General features: G+C 36.3%; 1 protein-coding gene across 8 annotated transcripts in view; it reads right to left on the reverse strand.

The window, feature by feature from the left end:
- Positions 1-304: 304 nt before the first annotated feature.
- The window catches only part of UBE2W (ubiquitin conjugating enzyme E2 W), an 87,711-nt gene continuing 65,966 nt past the window's right edge, over positions 305-22,049 (reverse strand). For 5 of the 8 annotated variants that reach the window (XM_058443743.1, XM_058443745.1, XM_058443746.1 and 2 more), the window contains 2 exons: positions 17,720-17,795; positions 16,117-17,521 (listed from right to left, as the gene is read on the reverse strand). In XM_058443743.1, the coding sequence (XP_058299726.1) occupies positions 17,436-17,521; positions 17,720-17,795 (162 nt within the window). In that variant the 3' untranslated portion in view covers positions 16,117-17,435. Of the gene's footprint in view, positions 6,290-6,324; positions 6,421-16,116; positions 17,522-17,719; positions 17,796-22,049 lie in introns of those variants that run through there. The other 3 variants (XM_032759859.2, XM_032759861.2, XM_032759858.2) reach the window with 2 other exon arrangements.

The raw sequence follows: 22,049 nt of genomic DNA on the forward strand, positions 1-22,049 counted from the left end.
CAAGTGCCCGGGTCTCCATTTCCATCTTCTCTGAAAACACTCAGTCTTTAATTGGGACTTATTAAAACATAAACACTAAACCTAGCTATATATTACACATAAAGGTGATGTGTTAAATAGATGGTTTAAGTGACTATCTTCATTCTGTTGCACTCATTTTGGAAATGGACATGTTCCTGTTTCTATAATCCTTTAAAATTCAGTCTTTTGTGAAGAGAAACTACTGTACAAATAAACTTTTACGTCATAAACCAAAAAGAGGTCTGGTATCTATCCCATTTAGTATTCAAGTCTACAGAAAAAATCCAATGACAACTGCTTTATTATTAAAAGTTATGAAATTCCATAAAGCAAAGTAATCTGCATTCAACTAACAAGTCTGATACATGTATTAAAAATATATAACATAGATTTGTCTGTTTTAACATTTATATTCTATTTAAAAAGTAGTGACTTTACATATTTTGCAACTTGAGTTTATAAAATATATACATCCACCCTATTCAAATCCTCAAGCATGAGCTTTCATTCCTATTAATAAAATGCACAATCTGTAGTTCTGAATAATAAAAGGAAAATGGTACCAAATAAAACAAACAAATTCATTTTGACCTGAACATGCATTTAGTTTTTGGCTACTAATCAACCCAATAATCCATTCAAATAATTATTTTACCTTGAGCCTCACCACCAATTTGCCTTTACATAAACAATCTGTGGTTAACTATGAAGAGATGCATTTTCATGGTATCTGACACAATTTACCAAGTTGCTTATGGTGATTTCAGGCTTTAAAGTGTATGTTTCAGGCTTCAAAAGAGGCAGGATTATTAAATCTTTCCATATACCAGAAAATCTGACAAGTGATGTCATTTTGAAATCATGCTTTTGCCTTTGAGAAAACAACTTAGAATTGTTGTAGGACCAATGAGAAAACAACTTAGAATTGTTGTAGGACCATCCTTTTCTCAAAACCCAGAGAGTGTATGTGCCAAGGACTAGAACAAGAATTGGATCTCTACTTTTCCCAGTCAACTCCTCACTCACCATATTAAAACTGGAGTTCTTGAGGTATGTTATGATAGATCAGCTTCTATTCACGCATTCCTTCCAGGTACTCAAAATACCCTCAGATATTTTATTAACAAAAAATTTTTCATAAAAAAATAGTCATTTAATCATTCTAGAGACTCATCACAGAATACAAGTCACAATATTAACATGTGAAAATTAAAATTACAATTAACATCTCACCAGGATCAAAGAACCCTAACTTCAACTTTCAGGATAGAGAGCTAAGTTTCAAGTACATGTCTAAATTCTGTGTGCCTCTAATGATAATGATGTACATAAAACCTGTCTTAAATCGGCAAACAGACGAGGCATGGTGGCTTGCACCTGTAATCCCAGCACTTCGGGAGGCTGAAGCAGGAGGAATGCTTGAGCCCAGGAATTCAAAATCAGCCTGGGCAACATGGTGAGACCTTGTGTCTTTTTAAAAAAAAAAAAAAAAAAAAAAATCTATCCATCCAGGTATGCACACACCTGTAGACTCAGCTAGCCGGGAGGCAGGAGGATTGCTTGAGCCAAGAAGGTCAAGGTTGCAATGACTGTTCCACTGCACACTCTAGCCTGGGCAACACAGGAAGACCCTGTCTCAAAACACAAAAAAACAACCCACACACAATTTATGTTGAGAAAGCAAGTCCCCCACAAATTATTTTTAAACAATGATTCCAGGCTGGATGCGGTGGGTCATGCCTGTAATCGCAGCACTTTGGGAGGCTGAGGTGGGCAGATCACTTGAAGTCAGGAGTTCGACACCAGCCTGGCCAACACGGTGAAAGCTTGCCTCTACTAAAAATTAGTCAGGTGTGGCAGCGCATGCCTGTAATCCCAGCTACTCAGGAGGCTGAGGCAGGAGACTCGCTTAGACCCAGGAGGTGGAGATTGAAATGAGCCAAGATCGTGCACTGCACTAAAGCCCGGGTGACAGAGCAAGACTCCGTCTCAAAAATAAATAAATAAATAAAAAATAAAAACAATCATTCCACATCTCAAAATGACTTAGAAATCTAAATGGAAAAAATAAATAATTTGCTTGGACAATAATTTGGCTTTGGGAGAGTCCTCATCCAAAAATAACAAAATTTCCTTAATATTAGTACTGAAGAACTAATTATAGCTAACAGCTCATTTACCAAGTAGTCAATTATTCAACAAATTTAGCCATCTACTGACAAACTGAAATTAGTATCAGAAACTGCATGTATTTTATTTGTAGGAAGGAGAGCCATTTTAAATTTTTCAAAAATTCATGTCATAATTTTAATAATCTTCCTTCTGTAGATTCCCTAACCTCAGAAAAAAAAAAGAGAGAATAAATTAGAAGTGAGAAAAGGAAACTGCGAAAGACTGACACATTGGACATCTGTGGGAAGAGACAGAAAAATAGGAAGAAAAATAAAGGACAGATTTAAAACAATTTAAAAAGGACTACAAAGAGGATTGGGGCCAGTTGGTGCAGATTAAAAGACACCTTCTTCACAGACCTCAATCAGGTACAGGCAGTAAGGGCATTACTATAACACAGAACAGTACAGTGGCTGATTTTGATAATGAATCCTCAGAAAAGAAGAATATGGTTAAGCTTCAGTTCTTTCTGAAAAGCAATTTACATACACAATTACAAATAACTGTAAATTTTAAGCATTCAGCTAAGATATGTACAAAAAATTAATGAAAGTGAGATCAAGAAATATAAGCAGCAGTAACCATAAAGGCTTAGAACTAGTGACACTGAATTCTTTATTTAAAAAAATTTTTGAACACATAGTACCTCCTCTTCTATTTTTAGGAAGAAGTTGTAACAAGTTTTAAATATCTCAATTCTGAAAAACAATAGGCTTTTAAAAAATAAGACTTGATTACCAGAAACAAGTAATACGTAGTTACATAACCATTTTCATATCACTACTCATTTCCATTATTTACCAATTCATCTTTGACGCAACTTGGAAACAATTAAGCAGTCACCAGACACCTGTTTTAGAATCTGAAGAAATTATTATCCACCACAGGAATCTAATGATATATATATTTGCATATATTTAAAATTTCATAAGGGAAAAAGTAATAAACTATTCTAGTTACTTTATACGAAATATTGATATTCCTAGTCAAAACAACAAGGATTAAGATCTTTCTCCAGGTGAACTGTTGACTATATAGAAGCTATTTCCAGCACTTTCTTCTGGGGATTAAAAATGATTTCCCTGCTGGCTAAAATGATAAATTATATAATACGAGTAAGTCCTTCAGAAGTGAATATTAATTCCTTAAGAGAACCATAAAATGTATTTTTAAAAAATTCTCTTAAAAACTGAAAATAGTCCTTCTCTCTAAAACCTATGGCATTAATCCCTACTTGACCAAAAAAAAAAAAAAAAAAAAAAAAAAGGAAGGGCACCATGTTCATGATCTAAGCATGCATAAATAAGGAAGTACATGTATCATTGTCTTAATAGAATTTGGCAAACCAGAAGAATGGCCTAAAAATAAATAAATAAATAAATAAAAGAAGAAGAGTGTACCTTATCTTCTAAGTATGAAAGTCTAATTCTGTAGGCCTATGTAGCAAATAGTGCCCCACGAGGAAATGCAGGGAGGAGGCAAGTAGCATATTCCTATATACATTTTCTTGATATTCTGGCTGTCTTTCAACAATGCATTACAGAGAAATATTCTTTTTATTATTACAAGCCATTAATTGCTCTCTATAGAGCAATGACTCAGATAAATGCCTTATGACTTTTAATAATGTAACTAACATATAAATTAAATCTAAGTGCAAGGAGTTTTCAATGATTCCTAAACTCAAGAGAGAGTTGTTAACCTGATTATGAATTTTAAATGTTTGTGCTCCTATATTTTAGGATATTTAATCTTATTTTCTACTCTTTAAACCATAAGATGTACCAAAATTATTTCATTTTCCTCTATTTTCCTGTTTCATTTTAGTTTACTTTATGGTATTTATATGTAGAGAGAGAGGTATGTTAAAATATTGTTATAAAAAACTCAATTGAGGCTATATATGACCTATTACTCTATAGTATAGCATTGTTAATCTTTGACCCAGTATATTAATTCCTTTGGTGAATAAATGTCACCGGTCATTTCTTTATAAAAGCATTTTAGTAAGAGAACCAGCAATATGGAGACAGATTTCTCCCTAACCCCCAGAAAAAGATCAAGTCAAACAGTAGTGTAGAGCAGTTACGTAAAATATGAAAATACATAATTTACAGCTGCAATTTTCATATTAAAAGCAGTTTAAAACTATGAGTAATTCAAAGACTTCCTGTCTTGGTTCAACAGGCCAACTAATAAAACTGACAGAGATCACTGTGAGAATTTATCTAGTCAAGATAGAACAAAAATGGTTATAATTTTTTAAAAGTGGTAATTGTTAACTAGCGGTATATAAACAGTGTCCACAATTTGGTGGCTGGCCACGGTTTTAATTTTTTTCAAGTTATTTCTATAGCAGACATATTTTTGAAGTCTACCCACCCCTGAGTTCAGCAATTATACTTTTAGAGTGTAAAATTATATGCCCTTAATTAACAACATGTACAAAGCTATAAAATGTCATCTATACAGATTAAAAACAATTTTAAAATATTATTTACCAATTATTGATTGAATGGTTCTACTGGGGTACATATTTCAAACCTTTCAGCCAACTGGCTTTCAGTTTTAAGCCCAAATTGATTCATATATTCACTGCAGGATATTTCAAAAAGAGTGCAACAATAAGGCATTAGTAAAAATAACATTGTAGTAGAAACAGATTTTGCATATGTGAAAAGGTAATTTATAAAATACATTAATCACTTTTTAAAAAGAACTTAGTTGCAGTATCATTAACTCACATGGTACCGAGAATTGGACCTTTCAACAATTTTTTTTCTATAGAAAGTTTTATCTAGCTGTAAGCAAAGTCTTTTCAACAACAACAAAACAAAACCCTCCAGGAAAAACTATATGGCTCTGTGAGACAAATAAGCAACAATTTGATAGTGATTTTTGCCTAAGTTTTAAAATAAAAATGTCCACACTCTTTTGTTAAAACATTAAGCCTCTGTCAAAAATGTATTTCTTATTTTAGGGTACAGGATTAAAGGACAAGATGATACTCACAAGTAAAGAAAATTTACAAGAAAAAACTTAACAAAAGTTTCAATAAAAGTATTGTAACATTCAAACTTGACTTATAACAAAAGAAACAAGATTGCAAACAAAAATGTTTACGGGTTTTCCAAACATAAATAAATGAAATAGTGTTTAGGCAGTAGGGCTCATGCTGATGGCTAGCAGGAAGTTAACAGAGTGTAACCTACTTGGAAAAAATCTTTAATGTACAAATAACAAGCCCAAATTATGGACTGCAGCAATTTAATCATCACTGCCATTTTTCTTACTTCCAAAATAAAGCCTTGATTAAACCATTCATATCCTATATTACTCATACCTTTACTTCAGAGATTGAGGAACTATATACAACAAATTAATTCATTTTCACCATAGGGATAACATACTGTACCTCTCTGCCAATGTTACTTGAAAATCTTCCATGTCAAAACAACTTGACAGTAGATATAAACAATTCAATAAATACGCAATGATCTTTCATTACAGTCCTTTAAAGACGCATGTTAATTCATGCTGTTAACCTTAGGATCACAGTGCATAGAATCCAAATATAAACAGTTGGGGTGACTTTTAAAGTTATGTTGGATCCCTCACTTTATTTATATTCCCACTATAACCGATAAGTTCATTTCATAGGCCCTATCATGCATTAATCATTGAGTGGCAGGAGTTAATGAAAACTTTTCCTGTTACAACGTCCATTGCCGGCAATGAACGTACCAAAACTGCCAAGGAAGTCATTGTTATTGCACAATACGTGAGGACCTGGAGCTTTTCCAAAAGCTTAAAAAAATAAAAATAAAAAATGGAATTATATTTGACGTTTCCTGACACCTGCATTAATACTGTATGACTAATAAAAGCATGTCAGTTGCCTGGACTGAACCAGCGATCAACATGCGCCCAGAATGCACACGAGTAAAAATGCAGTAAAAGGAAGTAGTCTTCATTGCCTATAGGTCACTTCCAGTCAAAGGTTAAAGTTCAAAGACTGAATGATCAAAGTGCTCATTTTCTCAGTAGGACTATCTTCTGCTAGGAGGATGATAACAGTGGCATCAACAAGTATCATCTTTAAGAAAAGGAGACAAAAGATAATTAAAAAGTCAAGCATGTATAAGTAAATTCTACAAGTCTGTTTAATGTAGAAATAATTTCAATTAGCAAGTACACAGTTTACATGTCCGATCTGTCTCCCCAAACCTGTGAATACAAAGTGCAATATATGTTCAATTATACAGCGACAAACAAACAAAGTTTTATTATTTCAGAGAAATAGTTCACACAAACCTTAAAATGATATGTTATTAGTACATTCTATTTAAAATAATAAACTGATATGACATGTTAGTATACATTCAGGATGTATCAATCTTAAGAGAATTATTTTATGGGCAACAAGTTCACATTGTAATGAGACAGGAAGTAAACTCCTGATCAACAGTGCCATGCTATTTAACACAGAATAATACACAATTTGTCTTTAGACTGTGAAGGAAGTAACCGTTCTTTACCAATGAGAAACAATCTCCAAATAAATAAACAGTTAAGATTAACTTCTCTTTAGAAAATAAGTTTTCAGGCCAGACACGGTGGCTCACACCTGTAATCCCAGCACTTTGGGAGGCCGAGGCAGGCGGATCACTTGAGGTCAGGAGTTTGAGACCAGCCTGGCCAACATGGTGAAACCCTCTCTCTACTAAAAATACAAAAATTAGCTGGGCATGGTGGCACACACCGGTAGTCCCAGCTACCCAGGAGGCTGAGGCAAGGGAATCGCTTGAACCTGGGAGGCAGAGGGAGGCTCTGCCTCATTTAAAAAAAAGGAAAAAAAAGAAAATAAGCTTTCAGCAAGTATAGATACATATGCAAATGGGGTCATTACAAAAACTCATGAAATTATTTAATAATAACTTCTGGTAGCCTCAACACATATATATGTAACATAGACAACTTTAGGATTATTTTACAAAATTTATTTCACAAAACATATCTGAAAGATTTATTCTGAGGATGAGTTATTCTTCAGAAGGAAGCTACATAAAGAAACTAAGACTGGTGGCCAAGAGTTGTGAAAACACTCAAGGAAAAAATTCCGAAATCCTAGCCAAAATATTTTACAAACTGTCTAATATGGTTTGGATATCTGCCCCTTTAAATCTCACATTGAAATGAGTGATCTCCCATGTTGGAGAGGGGCCTAATGGGGAGGTGTTTGGGTCATGGGGGCAGATCCCTCAGGAATGGTTTGGTGCCCTCCTTGCAGTTCACATGAGATCTGGCTGTTAAAGAGTCTGGGACCTCCTTCCTGTCTCTTGCTCCCTTCTCTTGCCATGTGACTTGCCTGCTTCCCCCTTCAACCTTCCACCATGAGTAAAAGCTTCCTGAGGCCTCACCAGAAGCAAATGCCGACACTATGCTTCTGTACAGTCTTCCAAACTGTGAGCCAAATAAACTTCTCTTCTTATAAATTAGTCTCAGGTATTTCTTCAGAGCAACGCAAAACAGATTAATACACTATCTCATGTTAGAATTGATATACTGCTAATTAAAAACCAGTAAAATCTGACTTCTAAGCTGGGCAAACTCATACAGTATTCCATGATCCAGTAATTTCAAGGGGGAAACAGACTGGAGTTTAAAAATAAATCATCCCTAATTCATTAGACGCCTTAAAATAAATAAGAATAGTATCTTTAAGAAAACAAGTAGTTTATATCCTCTAAGGTTCACTCACAATTTTCTTGGCAATGCAAAGTGGCTCACGCCTATATTTCCAGCATTTGGGGAGGCTGAGGTGGATGGACTGCTTGAGCCCAGGAGTTTAAGACCAGCCTAGGCAATATGGCAAAATATTGCCTCTACAAAAAATACAAAAATTAGCCTGGCATTAGCCTGGCATAGTAGTGTGTGCCTGTAGTCCCAGCTACTTGGGAGGCTGAGGCTGAGGTGGGAGGATTGCTTGAGTCTCAGAGGTTGAGGCTGCAGTGAGCCGTGATCCCTAGGCAACATAGTCTCCAAAAAAAAAAAAAAAGGGGGGAATGTTCTTTAAATTATTGTGGTACTTGAAATAGAGAAGATATACTTGTTATGGATATAAAACAAACTTAGGAATATTAATAAGTTCCTTAAAACATCGCTTCTGCAATAGAGTAACAATAGGGTTGGTCCCTGAAACTAACACTAAAACTAATCATACTCAAATCTCTAAGCTAAAAGATGGCACTAAATTCTACCTAATATGTCAAACTACTGGGGATAAATTTTAAGGTGATACAAGATAACAATGTATACAATAAGAAAAGTGACAGATAAAATTCAATTTGAACATAATGTTATCCAGTTAACTACCAATAAACTTGCCTCTCCAAAGACATACCATCTTTGACAGGTGGTAGCACAAATGCATCTTTATTTATTAGCTTGTTCATTGTAGAAGGTTTTTAGTATAGTAGGTTTTCTGTAGAATGTGCTGCCAAAATGATTAGGAAATCTTTTTGTCAAGCCACTTTCCAGATCCCAATCCCTGTTTTTGACTGATATGATACTATCCACCTTTGAATACCCTAGAGTTTTGAAGAAGCAAATGATCTATAACAGCTAGATCTACAAGGACTTGCAGGATTACAAATCCATGATGGCTACATGTAATCAAGAGTTTATAAGCAAACTTTAAGTACAGATATAAGTATGAGCCAAAGCCATCGCCATCCTTTTTCTAAATTGGATGGCCATAACTAAGAAGCAAAAACCTTATCTGTTACTAGAAAGAACATAGTTTGCTAGCCAGATGAAAGTATTATTGGATACCAGGACAGACTCACCCCTCAACCAAAAATAAATAAATAAAAAATAAAAAAACATCAGAGTAAACCCATTTTGGGTCAAGACAAATACAGGCCGACAAAAGGTGGTAAAAGAATGGTATATTTAATCTCTTGGCTAAAGCATTTGTAACAAGATAATGGCCTGAAGGAAAATCTAATTATTAACCACTTATATTTTTCCTAGAAATTCAGAAGCCTCTACTAAAATTACACTTTCAAATATAACATACAAACTACCAGTTTCAAAGAGGTGACACCTACCATGGCTAACTTCACTGGGCTTCTGAGAAATGTAAATGAGAGAGAACTATATGAAAAGAAGGTCATTTAGTTTTCTCCTGAGAATAAAAACTATCATATAGTTTTCCAACTATCATGGAAACCCATCTCCTTGGATATCCCCAGGGACAGAAGACTAGAAAAGAAAGGAACACAGTAATATAGATCAGCGGATATGAAGTGGATGCTACCTCCAAGAAAGAGAAAATATTTAGTTTTGTCTCTCAACAATTTAGGGAATTAAAATTTTCCTTTAATGAACCAATTCAAGAAATATTTCAAAGTAGGCAGACAACAGACTTGTTAATCAGCAGGAAACAGAAGGCACAAACAAACTGAGTAAAAGTTTGGACTCAGGAATTTAGTAAACGGTTTTATAACTCCAAAAGGTAGTACAAATAAAAAAGTTCACAACACAGGTAAATCTATGGACAGCAACTATACGGCAGGAAGAAAAGGAGTTTGATACTACTAGTTTGAGACAATTTTATGCTCCTGCCCTCTTGTAGTCTTTATACTTCTATAGAAATGTTCCAGCTGAACAGAATCAGAATGCAGTCCACGGTTTTTAGAAACCGATATTCCTCTACACCTTCCCCAAATTACTGACTCATTTTGTTGGATATGCCATCTGAACATTATACCAATTCATTTCCTATGAGCTTAGGTCTCTGAAACCAACCTTCAACAAACAGGAGCCTTAAGTTACACGGGGTGAGCATACCTAAATCCAAAATCTGAAACTTTTTAAGCATCAACATGACACCAAAAGTGGAAAATTCCAGACTTGACCTCATGATGTTAAACAGTTAAAACTCTGTTTCATGCAAAAAATTATTTAAAATGCGTACAGTTCCGGTGTGGTGGCTCATGCCTGCAATCCCAGCACTTTGGGAGGCTGAGGCGGGCAGAGTGCTTGAGTCCAGGAATTTGAGACCAATCTGGGCAACATAGTGATATCCCATCTATACCCCCCAACAAAATATACAAAAATTAGCTAAGCATGGTGGTACACTGTCTGTAGTCCCAGTTACTCGGGACACTGAGGTGGGAGGATCACTTGAGGCCGGGAAGTTGAGGCTGCAGTGAGCCATGATCACACCACTCCAGCCTAAGTGACAGAGTGAGATTCTGTCTCAAAAAATAAATGAAGTTTTGTATAAAATTACCCTCAGAACATGTGTTTAAGGTATATGTGAAACATACATAAATTTCATGTTTAGACTTGGCTCCCATCCCCAAGATAGCTCATTATGTATATGCAAATATTTGACAAAAAAAAAATTGAAATCCAAAACACTTCTGGTCCCAACCATTTCAAATAAGGGATATTCAACCTACAGTTTATAACCAACCATTCGATTTTCTAACACCTTAAGGAGAATGGTTCCAGCCAGCCACAGATCTGTCCTCCCCCTGTGGAAATCAAATCATTTATGCAACTAAGCTGTGTATGCCTGATACTGACCTCAGAAAACAAATGGACCATACGACTAATGGACTTTAGTTGGCCACCTCACTGAAATTATTTTTATGGTCTTACAAAGAGACATGTTCAAAAGATACTTTCTATCTTTCCCAAGAACAATTATCATGTCTGTTTTATGATATAGAACTTTGAGGCCTCAATCATTCATTTATTTGTGCATGGAACTGTATGGAGATGTTTTCTAAGGAAGATTCCAGCCCTGAATCATAAGAAAATTCCTTAGCCCATCTATATGCTGAGGTGAGTTGTCTATTTGCATACCTATTTTGGTTAGGCTTTTTTTTTTTTTAACCCTATTCTCCCTGCTCAATTGATTATTCAAAGCATAAGAATCCCCTCCCACTCCCGCACTGCCTTAACTGGCAAAGAATAAATTTGCATTTCAAAGCAGGTATGACTTCAATTTCTTAGTGAATAGAAACTATAAAGGAATTCTGGAAAACACACTGATAGTCAACTTCAAGTAAGTAATAAAGAAATGTGCAGTCACTATCAATACAACTTTTTAATATATCCAAAGACCTCTCAACACTAATGAGGTGACTTTTTACATGGTAATAAATCACTGTGTGGTAAATAAGAACCTCAAAAGAAATAAATATAAGCTATGATGCAAACAAAGACAATAACAGTGGGGTAAACAGTGACTGGCCTAATTCTTAAGGGATTCTAACTAATAATGTAGAAAACCACAAATTTAAGCTGAGAGAGGTCTCTTCCAAGAACTTTAACACTGGTATTTGGCAGCTCAGCTTTAGCATGTCAGCAGAGTTCTCCTCTTACAAAACCAGGAAATGAAGCGAATTTCAGATTTGTTGTTTTTCATTAACTGTGCCTCCATCCTGCATCCAGCATCCAGGAAGTATATATATAATCACTAATCTAAACCAAACCTCTCTTGCCTCTTTGCTTAGATCTGACAAACACTGACTCACCTTGACGCAAGTATGTCGGGAAGCACCACACAGGAGGACTGTGGAGCTTGAGACCTGAGGCACACAATTCCACTTAGTTTCTAGAAACTGAAATGCTAAGTGTTTCAGTGAGTTTATCCAATTCTTAGTAAGCCTTTGTTCAGTTTCTGATCTTTCTGCCTACCTTGAAAGTCACATAAGGAAACTGGCCTGTTCTGTAATCCTTTGAAAATTAGATGATGCTAAGAAACATCAAGAGTCCATATGTCTTGGTAACTAGGTGTTATACTGGAACAAAGCAGTATAACACCTAGAGCTAAGCAGAAAAAGATACGCTGACTTCTGGAAAGTTCTAATAAGAAAATTAATATGTTATGCTTTTTATAAGCGTATGATTATCTTTGATAAGATTACCCAAATTTACCTATAATACCAGGACAAGCTATTATTCACATTGCCTGTAACTGCTATTCTGATATAAAGGAGAAGACAGTATGTGCTACACAGCTGAAATGCATTAGCTTTTTAAAAGTGAAGGAAAAAAAAGTGAAGAAAAAGTTCAAAGAAGATTCTCTGCAGCCATCCTAGTTGGATGACAGAACAGCTGCTTTACCATCTCAATGTATAACAAATATTTCCATTCCTTCATTGCTATGAAACTCACTTTCAAAACAAAGTTGTCCCTTAAAAGGAGAATGGTGGAGGGGAATGATTCAAACATTCAGCATTCAAGCAAGAGGAGAAAATATATTAAGAGATAAGAATGGTTATCGCAAGTCAATGAACCAAGGATATTTTAGACAAAATTATCTGTAAATGAAAAAAAAAAATTTATGTACCCAGGATTGGGGACTGGACTAGAACAGTCATAATTCAGGTGGGTAAGAATCCAGTGCCTTTTAAAAATAGCTCATTTGCACTGGGGGCGGGGTGGGGGGGTGGGGGGAGATGAAAGAGGAAAGGATAACTGTAATCTGTTTATTGGAAAAATGAATTACTGTATGAACTTCAGACTATTTTATATTATGTGAAAGGTTAATTGGTTTGAAAGCCTATTTTTTTTGGTACTTCTTGGCTTACTTGGAGATTATGTGTCTCCAAATTACTAAAAAGAACTTTCTACTTTAGTCATCAAAGTACAGATTTCTCAGTAACATAAAAACCATTAACTCTAAGAAAAATAACTTCTATTGGCTGGGCGGGGTGGCTCACACCTGTAATCCCAGTACTTTGGGAGGCTGAGGGGGCAGATGACCTGAGGTTGGGAGTTCGAGACCAGCCTGACCAACATGGAGAAACCTCATCTCTATTAAAAATACAAAATTAGCCGGGCGTGGTGGCGCATGCCTGTAATCCCAGCTACTCGGGAGGCTGAGGCAGTAGAACCTCTTGAACCCGGGAGGCAGAGCTGTGGTGAGCCAAGATGGCGCCACTGCACTCCAGCCTGGGCAACAAGAACAAAATTCCATCAAAAAAAGAAAAAGAAAAAGAAAAAGGATAAGAACTTCTATTTCTATTATAAATTTTAATTTAAAGAATTAATCCTTATATTTCTGGTTTTATCTTTCCCCATTTCTTATTCAAAAGCAGGTAAGAAGAAACTCTGAAGTATTCTTTGATGAAAGACTTCTCATAAATCCTTTCAACCATATAACCCAGCATTAGAGGGGCTAGAAAACCGATTATCTTTTTGAACTTTCTCCACTAGGGAGTAGTAAATAAGGAAAAAATAGGAATACCCTCTAATAATGGCATGTGAAAGTAGGAGAGAGGGTTGTACTTTAAAATATGCGTACTTTTAAAAAAACTCATCTTCTAAAACACAATGTCCTCTGAAGTTGCATGAAAAACCTCAAGGTGGTTTAAAAACAATTGTGAAAAAGAAGAATCTTTCTATTACTAGTGAGACTGAATCTATCTGAACCAGAATTACTAGTCTTAAAAACGATGACACTTAAAAATAATTATGTTTGTCAATATTCCTAATTGGCTAATCTTAATTTTTGATGAATGTGGGAACTCACTATAGGAAGATAAAGGAGTTTCTGACACTCAAGGATTTTTTTTGTTTGTTTTTTAAGGCCTTTTTGTAAAGGCATGAAGAAGCGGCTTAGTGTTTGGTCCTAAAAGGCAAGAGAATGTAAGAAAGAATTAAGCCTGTTTATTAATGACTCTATTTGGAAACCTTGTCAAATAATCTCTGAAACAATAGTTCTCAGATGACTAGCTACATCAGAATTATCTGAGGGTATCTTAATGTAAACAAAACCAGCATTCAAGTTTATTAGGTTCCTCAAAGGAGGGAGTATTTAACCAGGCTTTGGTGAAACAGCTCTTAAGAAGAGAGGAGTTGTGTGTGTAGTAGAATTAATTCCAGGCAAATAGCACATGTAGAGGTAACAGATGGCAGACTAAGAAATTGAGTATATTATAATAAAGTACTACACTGAATATTTCATAAATAAAACTTTTCTTGTGTTAAGGCTTTTTTTTTTTTTTAGGACAGATTCTGTGAAGTTTAATAACTAAGACAAATGTTTGCTCTTGAATTTTAAGCTTGCTAAATACTGCTAAACTGCTTCCTTAAAGGATTACACTAACTTGCTACATACCACTAGCAAGTATGGAAACAATTTTATTCTACCCTTTACTCTCCCCTTCAGTATTGCATTTGTTTTATAAAACTCTGCAGATTCAGAAACTGTTTCAAAATCTTAAACTGGTAATTATTTTACTGAGCTGCACTTTTTTGCCTATTTTGTTTTTTATCCTTAAGTAACTTTCATAAACAGTTTATTTTTAATAAGCTATAAACATTTCACAATTTTTTTCAGATTTCATAACGATAGTGCTTTAAAGAAGCTGTAAATTTTCATATAATTGAATGTTTAATTTCTTTATGACTTCCTTTTAAATTCAGAAATTCCTCCTTTCTCCAGAGAGCTGATACCCAACATTTAAAAAAAAATTTTTTTGGTTGTATTTTAAAAATAGGCCAGGCGCAGTGGCTCACGCCTGTAATCCCAGCACTTTGGGAGGCTGAGGCAGGCAGATCACCCTGAGGTCAGGAGTTCGAGACCAGCCTGGCCAACATGACAAAACCCGTCTCTACTAAAAATACAAAAATTGGCTGGGCGCGGTGGCTCACGCCTGTAATCCCAGCACTTTGGGAGGCCGAGGTGGCCGGATCACGAGGTCAGGAGAGCGAGACCATCCTGGCTAACAGTGAAACCCCGTCTCTACCAAAAATACAAAAAATTAGCCGGGCGAGGTGGTGGGCACCTGTAGTCCTAGCTATGTGGGAGGCTGAGGCAGGAGAATGGCGTGAACCCCGGGGGGGCGGAGCCTGCGGTGAGCTGAGATCACGCCACTGCACTCTAGCCTGGGCAACAGCGAGACTCCGTCTCAAAAAAATAAAAAATAAAAATACAAAAATCAGCTGGGCATGGTGGCACACCTGTAATCCCAGCTACTAGGGAGGCTGAGGCAGGAGAATCGCTCGAACCCAGGAGGCGGAAGATGCAGTGAGCCTAGACCATGCCACTGCACTCCAGCCTGGGCAACACTGCGAGACTCCATCTCAAAAAATAAATAAAAAATAAATAAATACAAATACTGAACCCACAGGAAATATTTTATGCAGTGAAAATATTCCTTCTCCAAAGGATTATGACTTTCCAGGATGATTACTAAATAATCCTTCCCCTTCTCACTGATTTGTAATGCCTTATTTATCATATATTCAAATGTTATATTCAACTGGGCCTAAATAAGAGGAACTGTATTTCAATGATCTGTTCTTCTATTAGTATGTTTTAGTGTCCTGTCTGGTAGATTCATTCTCCTCCATTACCTTTATGGTTCAAAATTCAAACTTTGCTCTTCTCATCTATTTTTTTCCCAAACTTTTCAAACACCTATCTCCCTTCCCACCCCCACAATCATTCACTGGATTTTTAATGAACTCCATCGAACCTACAGTTTGTAAAATATATACGTATTTTTATTTCACAGCTCTTAAAGTTTTGCCATTTTCTTCTTCTAAGTCATATGTATTTCTTATTGATATTACCCCAAATTTTCACATTTCTGTCTCTCAGGAACAGCATATTTCTTTGTGTTTTCTTTTTTTCTGAGACGGAGCCTTGCTCTGTCACCCAGGCTGGAGTGCAGTGGCGCGATCTCCGCTCACTACAAGCTCCGCCTCCTGGGTTCATGCCATTCTCCTGCCTCGGCCTCCTGAGTAGCTGGGACTATAGGTGCCTGCCACCGCGCCCGGCTCATTTTTTGTATTTTTAGTAGAGACAGGGTTTCACCGTGTTAGCCAGGATGGTCTCAATCTCCTGGCCTCGTGATCCACCTGCCTCGGCCTCTCAAAGTGCTGGGATTACAGGCATGAGCCACCACGCCCGGCCACTTCTTTGTGTTTTCTAATTTGTAACTACTGGCATAGTTCTATTGCACTGACTCGGGTCATCTTTTCGTTCAACACCTGGGGAACTTTTAAGTTTTTAATTCAGTCAATTTAGGTGAGGATACAGAAGGCTTCACACTGGATAGAAGATACAGGGAGAAGGTCATAGTTCAATTAGTTTTTGCTAGTTCTAATTTCTTATCAGGTTAACATTAAAAAAAAACAAACCCACACACAAAAAAACCCCAAAGGCAATACTCTTATGTATACAAAAATCACAGGGGATGGTTTTTGTTTACTTGCTTCAAAAAGTACACTGAAGAATACAGACTTTTTGTTTTTAATTTCAAATAACTCTTCAGGGAAGCATTAAAGTTAGTTTAGAAATGCTAGCAGCTCTGAATTATCATTACCATCCCAACAAATACAATAGAAATTTAAAATTAGAGAGTATTTTATTAATAAAACTACAATCAGCAGAATGTCACTTTTTTTTTTAAAGGGATGATTAGAATAGAGAGCTTTCTAATTTAATGAGGTACCCCTTACTGTGACTCCCCCCTCCTCCCGGCCATGAATAGTACCAGAACTAAATGAACACACAAGGCATCAAAACTTCTATTTCAAACAACAGATTTCCCAGTAACTAGTTCTTTTTTTTTTTTCTTTGGAGACAGAGTCTCATTCCATCACTGTCACCCGGGCTGGAGTAGAGTGGCGCGATCTCAGCTCACTTCAACCTTCGCCTCCAGGGTTCAAGCGATTCTCATGCATCAGCCTCCAGTGGAATTACAGTTGCACGCCACCATGCCCATCTAATTTTTGTATTTTTAGTAGGGACAGAGTTTCACCATGTTGACCAAGCTAGTCTTGAACTCCTGACCTCAAGTGATCTGCCCGCCTCTGCCTCCCAAAGTGCTGGGATTACAGGTGTAGGCCACCATGCCTGGGCTCCCAGTAAATAGTTCTAATTTGATCTAAAGATTATTAAGAACTTCTTTTTTGTAATACAATGGTAGAGTCTCCGAATGTCAAAGTAATTTTACATTTTACTTTTATGATGGTTATCATTTCATTTGCCCCATTAAAAATCTAGTGTACTGCCGGGCGTGGTGGCTCACGTCTGTAATCCCAGAACTTTGGGAGGCCCAGGTGGGCAGATCACCTGAGGTCAGGAGTTCAAGACCAGACTCATGAACACACAGAAACCCCGTCTCTACTAAAAATACAAAATTAGCTGGGTGTGGCTGCACATGCCTGTAATCTCAGCTACTTGGGAAGCTGAGGAAGGACAATCACTTGAACCCAGGAGGCAGAGGTTGCAGTGAGCCGAGAATCACACCATTCCACTCCAGCCTGGGCAACAAGAGCGAAACTCCGTCTCAAAAAAAAAAAAAAAAAAAAAAAATCTAGGGTAATTCATCCATTAAATATATTAGAATATTTTAAAGAATTTTCTTCATATAACATAAACATAACACCAATTATAGCTTCTCTTCTTTTTACCAAGTCTTATAGCAAATATATATAATCTTCAAATCAAAATGCTAAAACGTTATTACAAATTCAAACGGCTTACCATGATACCACCATTTTGTTTTCTTTGGATTCTTGTTACATGTTCGCACATAAAAAGAATTATCTGGTGGTCGTCTCTGAAACAAAAAATAATTTAAATAGGTTGAAAAACAGAAAAACTAAGAGGGTGACAGTTTTAATAAAAGCTTAAGAAAAATTGACAGAATGCATAAAAAAAAACACGAATAGTATATCTAAAAGAATAAAAACTATAAATGTATTCCAGGAAATGTGTACGCTTAACACCTAAATTTTAAAAAGGAATAATAAGGGTGTTTGAGTGTGGTCTGTGTTAGGTTCTAGCCTGGCCAACATGGTGAAACCCAGTCTTTACTAAAAATACAAAAAAATTAGCTGGGCGTGGTGGTGCGTGCCTGTAATCCCAGCTACTTGGGAGGCTGAGGCAGGAGAATCGATTGAACCCGGGAAGCAGAGGTTGCAATGAGCCAAGATCATGCCATTGCACTCCAGCCTGACAACAGAGGGAGACTCTTGTCTCAAAACAAACAAACAAACAAACAAACAAAAAATTAAATAAATTATAAGGGGAATGAAGAAGGACTGATGAGAAAAGTCAAATTCACATAATAATTTAAACATAGCTGGGCGCAGTGGTGGGCATCTGTAATCTTAGGTACTTGGAAGGCTGAGGCAGGAGAATTGCTTGAACCCAGAAGGTGGAGGTTGCAGTGAGCTGAGATGGTGCCACTGCACTCCAGCCTGGGTGAAAGAGTGAGACTCCATCTCAAAAAATAACAAAGGGCCAGGCGTGGTGGCTCATGCCTGTAATCCCAGCACTTTGGGAGGCCGAGGTGGGCAGATCACGAGGTCAGGAGATCGAGACCATACTGGCTAACATGGTGAAACCCAGTCTGCTAAAAAAAAAAAAAAAAATTTTTAGCTGGGCATGGTGGCAGGCGCCTGTACTCCCAGCTAACTCAGGAGGCCGAGGCAGGAGAATGGGGTGAGACTGGCAGGCGGAGCTTGCAGTGAGCCAAGATTGCACCACTGCACTCCAGCCTGGGCGACAGAACCAGACTTCATCTCAAAACAAAACAGAAAAGTCTACTAAACTAGATTTGTCTGGAGAAGTATAGCAATGTACAAACTTCCACAAAGAACTATGTTTTTACTGTCATAGAATACCATCGAAGATAGACCAGAAGATTCAGTTTCTAAACAATATTTAAGAGAAAAAATGGGAAAAATATATATTGGCATTTCTGCTATAATTGGCCTTTCTGCTGAACATATGCCCTGACTAGAACAATATATGAGAAACATATGGCAGCCCTGCAAGGGGGCTACCTCAGATAAAGTGATGCTAACAACACTGAAGATATATTATGGAAGAGACTTTTCCTGAAATTTGTTGGATACTGACTAAAGACAATGTTACCCTCTACAAAGACTTGGAAACATCAAATTTATATTAAAGCTATATTAAAGTTTATAGATACTATGATAGATATCCTTATCCGTTAGTCTCCTTTATGCCTTTCAGAATCATTCCAATAACTTGATTATTTTCCTATCATTAAATATTGTAGAGTGTATATGCAGGATTTATTTTCAGACTTAAATCTGCTTAGCTAAGCTAATGAAAATGAGAGATTAAGGGAATCCTTTCCTCTACCTAAGGCTAATGAAAATAAGTGAATTTGGTACAACATCATTTAAGGAAAGTCTAACCAGAAAGCAATGGTGAGTAGGACTCTGTGAGAGCAGAAGCAAAACAGTCCATTTGGCACTTCTAAAACTCATATATATAACTATCAGCTTAGTTGAGCCTCACAATGCTCTTATGTGTTAATATTATAGTAATTTCATTTAACAAAAAGAAACATTAGAGCATAAGACACAGTCAGGACATTTAGGTATTCCAAGTTAATCTGTGGACACAATTTGAGAAAATTCCTGAAAAATGAATATTATGAAATTAGATGCCTGACTACTTCAAGGGAGGGATGATTCTACAAAGTTAAATCTATGTTCATATGGAATTGGTACTACTAGAGCAAATAATTTCACAAACTCATTTTATGTATTATGTTGATTGGAACCCAAGAATCATCAGAAAAGTCTTCAAAAAATACATATTTAGAAAAAAGAAATACTCAATTCTATTTGCTTAAATTATTTATCTCCCTGACAAATGATCAGGGAGACATAGTTCTTGGAAAAGAAACTATACAAAAGAAGTCTTACGAAATTGTTTTAGGAATGGAATACAAACTGAAAAGTTTGAACAATGTAAATACATTATAAAGGCATGTGAATAAAGTGGAAATTACTGAAAGGCCTGTGATCTCAATATCAGAAATTATCTTTAATCACTGCAATCTAATGACATACTAATTTAAATACCTTCAGCTTATGGAACCACTCCTGACTGTGTAAAAGGAAATTGGAATAAAAGAATTATGACTAAAGTCCCAAACACCTAAAGTAAAATATTTTAATAGTAGTAGAATTAACAAAGTAAAGCCCATAGAACTATGTCCACTACGGAATAAAATTTACCCATTTTAATAGTAAAACGTGTAGGTGGGTATTTAAAATACTTTTCTTTCTTTTTTTTTTTTTTTTTTTTTTTGAGACAGAGTCTTGCTGTATTACCCAGGTTGGAGTGCAGTGGCGTGATATCAGCTTACTGCAACTTCAGCCTCCTGGGTTTAAGCAAGTCTTGTGCATCAGCCTCCCAAGTAGCTGGGACTACAGGCATGCGCCACCACGCCCAGCTAATTTTTCTATTTTTAGTAGACAGGGTTTAGCCATTTTGCCTAGGCTGGTGTTGAACTCCTGGCCTCAAGTGCTCCACCCTTCTTGGCCCCCCAAAGTAGTAGGATTACAGGTGTGAGCCACTGCACCTGGCCTAAAACACTTTTTAAGGTTTCTTTGGAGCTAGATCCTCTCGATGCCAAAGCAAATTTCCTCTTCATCTTTGTAACTTATCACTTAGCACAGTAAAAGTAGCACATACTAGGTACCTAGTAAATGTTTTTTGAATTTTATCATATTTCATGGAAATCTTGATTTCCAGATTATCATCTTGGTTAAATATTATACAACTATTAAAGTAAAAATATAGTTTATTAGTGCTTTAAATGGAATGATTAGTCTTATACTAAGTATACAAGAAACACTAGTGGCAGACAACTAGAATGTAAGGGGAATGGTGAGGGTTAGAGGAAGATGAAGGAAACATAGAATATAGTCGTTCTCTAGTTTTTAATAATAAATCATTATATTTAAATGTAAACAAAATCTAACAATCATGAGGCACATGCAAGACTATGTACAGATATCGCTGACATTCATCTCTTAATAACTTTCTTATTAAATACTGTCGTTACCGTCTCACCTTTCCACATTTAAGCATAACAGGAACATAGAAGGCCTTGTACCCACAAACTGCTTTGCCCTACACATAAAAGTTTAAAACGTGTGTGTGTGTTGGGGGTGGGTGAGAGGAGAAAATTTAACAGCAATAAGCAACAAATGAGTAAAAAAGCAAAACAAAACCAATTTAACCTATTATTTCACATGTTGTGGCTTAGAGTGCTTCAGATTCTAAATAACCTATCATTAAAAAACGAACTATTATCTTAAAAGTTCTCCAAATACTAATTTAATAAAAATGACAATCAGTTCAATTTGGAGAAAAGGAAAGAAAACTGTAAAACACAAATAGCTCCCTAACCTCTAGGGCAAAGCTGTTTCTCCTTTAAACAGAATGCAAAAGGAAACACTCATGGGGATTTAAGAGGGGTTTTAAAATGTAGAAATACATAAATGTTATGCTATACTAACCCTTAAGCAGGAATGACAAGAGTGTCAGAAGTGTACAGAGGATTCAGATACATTTAAAGGGTATCCTAAATTTATATGTATATTTTAAATTTATTCCATTATTATTTTCTTGAGATGGAGTCTTGCTCTGTCGCCCAGGCTGTAGTGTAGTGGCATGATCTTGGCTCACTGCAACCTCCCGGGTTCAAGCAATTCTCCTATCTCAGTCTCCTGAGTAGCTGGGATTACAGGCATACACCATCACATCCAGTTAATTTTTGTATTTGTAGTAGAGACAGGGCTTACCATGTTGGCCAGCTGGTCTTGAACTCCTGACTGCAGGTGATTCACCTGCCTAGGCCTTCTAAGGTGCTGGGATTACAGGTGTAAGCCACCGTGCCCGGCCTACATTTTAAGTTTAATAAGTGATTTTTTCTTTCTGTTTTTTTTCCCCCCACTTCCATTAGACATAGAATCTGTGGATTAATAAAGGAGAACAGGAAGAAATGATCCTGAAAATTCGACTGGTAAACTGGTCT

The sequence above is a fragment of the Hylobates moloch genome, unplaced genomic scaffold (genome assembly GCF_009828535.3).
Source record: "Hylobates moloch isolate HMO894 unplaced genomic scaffold, HMol_V3 SCAFFOLD_9, whole genome shotgun sequence".
NCBI classification, from domain to species: domain Eukaryota; kingdom Metazoa; phylum Chordata; class Mammalia; order Primates; family Hylobatidae; genus Hylobates; species Hylobates moloch.